At 40.4% G+C, this 7,467-nt stretch overlaps 2 protein-coding genes across 2 annotated transcripts in view; one reads left to right on the top strand and one right to left on the bottom strand.

Annotated features, from left to right (window-relative positions):
- Nucleotides 1-4,407: 4,407 nt before the first annotated feature.
- SARC_02461 (hypothetical protein) lies at nucleotides 4,408-5,421 on the top strand (the record flags this gene model as incomplete). The annotated part of the gene is made up of 1 exon (XM_014303798.1): nucleotides 4,408-5,421. The coding sequence occupies one exon, from the start codon at nucleotides 4,408-4,410 to the stop codon at nucleotides 5,419-5,421; it is 1,014 nt and encodes a 337-aa protein (XP_014159273.1).
- Nucleotides 5,293-7,467, bottom strand: part of SARC_02460 (hypothetical protein) — a 2,873-nt gene continuing 698 nt past the window's right edge. The window contains exons 2-6 of the mRNA XM_014303797.1: nucleotides 7,242-7,376; nucleotides 6,905-7,011; nucleotides 6,656-6,740; nucleotides 6,275-6,458; nucleotides 5,293-6,067 (exon numbers count right to left, since the gene is read on the bottom strand). Of these exons, the coding sequence (XP_014159272.1) occupies nucleotides 5,853-6,067; nucleotides 6,275-6,458; nucleotides 6,656-6,740; nucleotides 6,905-7,011; nucleotides 7,242-7,376 (726 nt within the window). The 3' untranslated portion in view covers nucleotides 5,293-5,852. The remainder of the gene's footprint in view (nucleotides 6,068-6,274; nucleotides 6,459-6,655; nucleotides 6,741-6,904; nucleotides 7,012-7,241; nucleotides 7,377-7,467) is intronic.

Raw genomic sequence — 7,467 nt, 5'->3', positions numbered from 1 at the left:
ATAATTTAAGTCAGTTAAGATTTAGCAGTGGTAGCTTGTGCAAGAATGATTGGGACTGCCTCTTGGTAAGAGCCTTAATATCCTCGATCACACAGGACGTACCTCTAGCAGTTCTTTATTGAAAAATTCTCACTAGAAGTACTAAGTGTTCATTACCACATATCTAATTTGTAGATAGACATAAGAACGTTAGTCAAGTTAATACATTAGCTAATATAAATAAAGTTCCATCTGAAGAAAAGTTAAAAAATAAAAAGACATATTGGATTTTAGAGATTGGCGGGAAGACCAAAACCTGTAAGTAGTAGTTCAGAGATTATAAAATTTAATTTATAATATCCTACATCTACTATCGTCTCAAATAGGTCCAAGTAAATGAGACATACCAAATACTCAGGCTATTGGAGCCATCAAAGTGAATTTAGAACACTTTGGAAATATTGGAAAAGTATTCTAAATACAAATAAAAACCAATATGTTTTCTCATTTGATCTTGGTATTTTAAACTGACCGGAGGCCGCATTTCTACAGCTATGATAACGTGTTAATAAATATGACTCCCCGCAGGGGGTGAGCCGAGCTCATCTCACAAATGACTAGGTGATTTGATGAGGTCATAAATATCATGATCCCAATATGTCCTTAAAAAATAAGAGTTTGGCACCAGACATAGTCGCCAAACAGACAGTGACGGATAAATTGAGCTACATCATACATGATTGACCCCAAAAAGGTCCTATCGTTTTTTTATCGCAATGTATTGAGCTTATGAGTGGCTGACTGGCTGGGCCGGGCTGGGGCATTAAGTCCAGGTTCCAGAATCCAGAGTCCAGGAACCAGAGTCCCACTCCACAGTGACACATCTATGATCTACGTCTCTAATCTATACTCTCTACAGTCCACAGTACATAGTTGACAGTTTTGGAGTCAACAGTCCAGTGTCCACAGTCCACAGTCCACAGTCCACAGTTGCAGTTCGCAGTCCACAGTCCACACACTACAGAACAAAGAGTACAAATGTACACTGACAGTCTAACAGACTGACAGGCTGACAGACTGACAGACTGACACTTAATCCACACTCCACAGTCCACACCCTATACAACTCTACACTCCACAGTCCACAATTCCACAGTCCACAAGTCCACTATTTACAGACTCACACTAAGTCGCAGCCTCACAGTGACACAGAGTCACAGACTCACAGGTCAGGCATAGCCATCAGACTCCAGTTATTTTTCTAAAAAACAAATTGTAGTCTATAAATACAACAGAGAGTCAGTATGTACAGCAAAAATATTAGAAGCATTTTTTAAAGAGATTTGTCTACAGGGAGAATTAAATCAGTGCCCAAAAAAGGCATTATTTTAGATTGTCACACATCCTTGCCACTGTGCTACTGATGCTGTATAAGTTTTGAAAAATAAATATATAAACTAAATTTTGAGATATTTGAGCAGGCACCACAATAAAGCACTTATTCTAAGCTCTCGTAGTTGACAGTCTAACAACTTATCAGGTCCGGCACTCTACTCAATTTTAAGTCTGGGCGCCCAACTCTTGGCGGAGTAAAACAAAATAATTTTATAAAAATACATGCAGTCAAACCTCTTTTTTGTCCAAGGTCCGTTTCAGGCCATAGTTTGGACAAAAACGAAGGTAGACAATATTCTGGCCAGCAGGGTTGGGGGCTTGGAGACCTGGGGGTCACAACAATTTTTTTAATCACCCAAAATCGATTTTGAGAGCAGTTTTGGGCTCTGCGCAATCTTTGGATCAATAATATTCGGTTCCAGTTTTGGTGCAAACCTTAGAATTTTTTATTTGTTCAGCCAAGATGTCGTTCACAATCCGGGTCTCTTGGAGCGATGTATTGGCTATAACACGCGATCCCAACGGTGAACACTTAAAAAACTTGACGGTTTTGACATAGCCTCCTAAATTAGAACTATTTGGTGTTCTAATTTAGGAGGCTATGGTTTTGACCTCCATTCCTCAAGGCCTTTCGATCCCAATGTCTTAAGTCAAAATTTTATAAGTTAGAAATTTTTATCCTGTGTTTGCTAAGCCGAAAAAGTCCATTTTACCTCTATATAGTTTAAACATTTGGGCAGGGCAAAAGTCCGTTTTACCTAATATAGACATAGGACCACCACATGTCCAGAGTGTCGTTTTTGGAAACTCATCGGTTTTGGAATTATTTATGTTATCATGATCTGCCAAAAGCACCCATTCATTTTGGAAAAAAATGAACGGCTATGTAGTTTTGGAAATTTTTAAGGGTGAAAATCAGGATGAACGACCTGGTTCTTACCGCTGTGCATAACAATGTAAATAATTTTCGTCCCGCAATAAAAAAGCGGACAAAGAAGAGGTAAACAATAAAAGAGGTAGACAAAAAAGAACGTTTGACTGTACGCCTAAATAGCACTGTTTAAAAAAATTAAAGTATATATATATAACAATATTTATTTAAAAATAGTAAATATTTAGTTAAATAGAAACAGTACATTTGTATATATTGTTGTTTTGTTTTGAAACAAAAAACAACAAATTGTTTTTCAAAAACAGACATTGTTTTTTTTTCATAGTACATTTACAAGGATTGTTTTCTATTTTTTTTTTATCACTAAAAACTTTAGCTATTAGGTCCCTCAGAAGTTTATTTATTCCAAATAAGGAATAAAGTGAAGTTTTTATGCCCGTTTGAGACCCTGTACATCATGATTATAGAAAGGCCCAATGCAAGAAACACGATGTGATACCAGTAGTAGAAGAGATGTGGTTATTGGGGGCTTCCACCCCACAAACCCCCCTCCCCCCAAACAACACGAACAATTTTTTTTTGAAACTGGACCGAATCGTGAACCAAAATTGAAGTTGCACTTTTAAAACCATGGGGCGCGATTTTCCCAAAAGAAACAAGGGTACGAAAACCCAAAATTAAAAATTAACGTAAAAGAAAACGAACAGTCGAACCCCCCCGCCCCCAACAACAACCAAAAAGAAATTGGAAATCTGGACCCAAACGTGAACCAGAATTGAAGTTGCAGTTTAACCGTGGGGCGCGCTTTCGCAAACAAATAAGGGTACGAAAACCCAAAAATGAAAATTAACATTTCGCCCCCTTTTCAAAGCTTTTAGTTCCCCACCGACGTCAGCGGTATTTTATTTTATTTATTTAGCGCTCGATTTTGCCATTTTAGTGAATGTGAAGTGGTGGAGTCCGGGAGTGGTGAGTGGGGACACTGCTGGGGAGTGGTGACCGCGTGTGGGAAGATGTGAAGGCCGAAGAGTCGAAGACTGAAGAGGCGAAGACATAGTAAATATTATGTAAATAATAAAATAATTCTTATAAAGTAATATTTGAGAAAAAATAAAGAAATAAAGAAACGTTTGTGCGTCTCCAGTGAGTCCAGTCTCACTTTTCTCCACTCCAGATCTGCAGCAGCTCTTTGTTGGGGTGAACAAATATGGAGGCGTCAACGAGAGAGCCACTAGTATTATTATATTCTTTTGTCGAAGAACCCCAAAACTGAAAACTCTCACGTAAATATTATTTATGTATGATGAGTGATGAAGGTTATGTTCATTAATCTATTTTTATTTAAACACATATACCCAGCGCGCTGGGAATCACATTCAAAAATACTTCAAAACAAATGTCGTATGTTTGTTTCTTGTGCAGGAAATAAAATTCGTGTGCCTACTTAATAGCAATGCCCTAATGTTCGCACGCCATTAATTGATCAGGAACTTACTTTTATGTCCTACTAATATGGCTCTTTCGAAACAATCCGAATGTGTCGAGCTCGGAGACAATTGGGAACGGATGCCAGGTAGGAACATTGTAATATTTTCAAAATGAATAACAAAGGCGTGTTCAGCGGCTGATCAAACAAACGGTGCCATTTGCAAAATCATTTCCGGAAGCTAATCCTATGTCGTTTGTTTCATTCGTGCGCAGACAAAGAGGAGATACTGGCCTTTTTCTCTAGTGATCCTGTTTGCAAAGCAAATGCCAACGTACAAAGCAAGATCGACAAGATCGAGACGCAGCTTAGAAGCCTTCAAGACTCTCTTGATTGCATACCATTGTCAAAAGGTTCCAGTTTGGACGATTGCTTTTTATCACCATTAATACAGCCATGTGGAGAAGCTCAGCTGACCGCACACAATACTAGAAGAACTCGTGACAATGTATCTTATAGTGAAGCAAATATCCCAACTGCATTTCATACGAAGACAAAAACCTCCACTTTGCAAGTACCGCAATCTTCACATATAAGTAGAAAAGCTGAGAGCCGATCACAAATTTTTTTTTTGCACCATTCTTTCTCAAATGATGACGTGGAGGACGCAGTGGGTTCAGAGAGCGCCTTTCACTTCACCAACTCATTCAACTCCATGAAAAGACCTACCCACCCAACTCCGCTGCCGATCTTTGTCAGTCTACCACCGATCAGTACAAGTGATTTTAGCAGGTATCCGACGACATCCTCAACGACATCGTTATCTGACTCCTTCTCAAGCAAAACAACAACAGTTTATGATTTTATTGGGCAAGTAGATGAGGCGGCTGCGGCTGAGCATCGAGAGCCATTGACTTCACAGTTTTCATTGCTATCAAAAAGGGCACCAGCATACTCGGGTCCAACGACAACGATATCAAGGCATCTGCAAAAGTCCAAATCGGCAGGTCTGCAGAAAAGCTCATCGGCCCAATACCGCCGATCGGGGTCTGAATCATCTCGCTTCAGGAAACGCGCAGTTTCAATATCTCACAGTTTAGCAAGTCCAGTACCCTTGGATTTTCAGCATGTAAAACTCAGTCCAATGCTCTTGGATATCCAGCCGGCGAAAGAAAGCACTCCTCCTACTATATTCAAGAGACCAGTACCCAGGTCATTAAAACGTGTTGCGGTGAGCTCAACGTTTCCAACCCAAACGGCGGCTTTACATCCCGGCATACCGTCCTACCAAGCTGCTGAGAGACGTCCGTCAGCCCCGGCAATGATGCTTTCAACTAGCGCTGGCAACTTCCACAGGTCTTTATCGTCACAGAGTGGTATGCGAAAATTTTCTTTGGACTTGGCAGCTTCCCCGGAACATGTGCCTCTCAAGGATGATAAAGGTATTATTCTAATGGATCCTAATGCCGCCGAACGTGTTTGTTTAGGCCTTGGCTCAGGGAGTGACAAAGCGGATAAGTTATTAGGTATCAATAATGAGACATGTAGAGCATTACCAGTACGAAGCGTCAAGAAGGTACCTTCGTGGAAGATCAAGAGCTTCGGCAACTTCAAGTCCGTGCTCAACAACATGACCGGAGTTGCTTCAAAAGAACGTAAGAAGGTTCGCGAAGAATGGGAGCGACGCCAAATGAATATCAGCCACCCAATAGATGTACACAGAGTGTAAAAAGATCGCACTAAAATAAGGAAACCGCTCGATAGTGGCAGTGTATGAAATGCTTACAGACGCGACATTGTATATATTATGCGAAATGAAAAATAGAAGTTGGACAACCAGAATGAATAACTCGGCCAACAAATAATGAAAAGCGAAATTGTGAAGATATATCTTTAATTCTAGCACATAGACTAAGCTTAAAGACGTTCAAAAAAGAAAATAAAGAATACATACAATGTCAGCTCAATATGAAAACTTATAAATCACGACAAACTCCCTAGGTGTGAAAGCTCTAGAACAGTGAACATCTCAGGGCCATACCGGTGATAATTGCACCAGATAAAATTAACCAAATCAATCAAGAGTAGAGGCATAATAGCCTCTGAGAACCGACAGTGGAGATTAATGTGACAATCTGCTATTAAACGTATGTTATATCATTATTTATGTGATGCGCCTACGCCAACTTTCCGTAAAATAATAGGTAACATGACACTTCTACCGCCTTCTATATCAACATCCACAATATTACATCCCCCCTCCCTGTAGTATTCAATGACAGGATACGTTTCTGTCTTATAAACTTCTAATCTCCTATCAATTACATCGCTTTGGTCGTCAGCTCGATGCTCGAGGTCATGTGCATCAGTTTGATCTGAAAAAAATGCGTATTAGTAAAGGGTTAAAAACGGCAAAGAAAACTATGCGTATTCAACATAAAGTAGGCTCCCGGTCAAAATTCCTTTAATTTTGAATCGTCAGTTAATTCGAGAATGTCAACCATCAAAGCAGTGGATCAACAAAGGCGTATCGAAAATTCTCGAAGTACATAACCAACTGATGTACACAATGTTGCACATACCGGTACAATCCGAATTGTGTGGCAACATCGCGGGCATATGGAAAAACTCTGAGTCATAAGAATGCCCTGTAGGGTGGTCCAGCTTCACATTCGCTAGATTGAAACTGGTTCCACATTTTCTGCACACCCGGCGACCCTCGAGCTTTGCTCTCAACGCATCGGGACGCATCTTTACGCGCAACACCTGGCGAGTCCAGTGTAGTAGCATCAATATGAAATTTGCAACATAGCGGACACAACAACATCTACATCAACGAAATTTGCAGAATTAAAAGGACGCGTATGTAGATGTGCGAAATATAGAATTTATCCACACACGACAATGTGATTTGCAGCTTCTTAATCACACCGGCACTGAATAATAAAAACAATGAAGCATACCATGTCGATGCCAATCACTTTGCTCAATAATTTCGCCTGCTCTACATTACGGGGGTACCCATCGAGTATAAAGCCGTTGCCGCAACTGTCATAGCCGAAAAGTAAGGATTGAAATAGAAAACTAATTTTAGTCGCGCCAAAGCGTCATCAAACAAGGCATAATTGGCATCATATACTATGCACCCCACCTCGGAAATTTGTACAAGACAATATGTAAATACTACACGCCTGCATTCAATCACATCATACCTTTCGAGTGCATGATTCACAACCTTAGCGACCACCTCATCGCTCACCAACCGCCCGGAAGATACCAAATCTTTCACTTCATTGCCCAGGGGTGTACCAGAAGCAATCTGATATACGATAGACAGATGTACAGTTCCACTCGTGAATAAATCGAAATTGTTATGTGCGATGCTCATGGGTGACACTGGATTGATATCAAGCGGAACAACACACGCAAGCAACCGTGAACAAATACACAGACTACAGAGGAAGCATAGAGAAACATACTATGACACCGCTAATGCCTATGAAGAAGCTCTGCTACGACCATAACAGCAAAAAGAGATACTTACAGTACCTCTGCCCGCAGAAGATCTCCAGGACTTAGATGCTTGACGCCAAGATAAGGCACCAATTCTTTGGCGTAAGAGCCTTTACCGGATCCAGGCGGGCCAACCAACACAATACGCGCTGGAACCGTAGTTGCATGAGTCTGTATTAGAAAAAAAAACCCATGCAGGTGACAAATGAACGGTACACTCCAAATAATGAGATGGAAACGAAAATGCATCTATGTATACAAA

Source organism: Sphaeroforma arctica (genome assembly GCF_001186125.1).
Source record: "Sphaeroforma arctica JP610 unplaced genomic scaffold supercont1.110, whole genome shotgun sequence".
In the NCBI taxonomy this organism is placed as follows: Eukaryota; class Ichthyosporea; order Ichthyophonida; genus Sphaeroforma; species Sphaeroforma arctica.
This window is presented reverse-complemented; position numbering and strand designations above follow the sequence as displayed.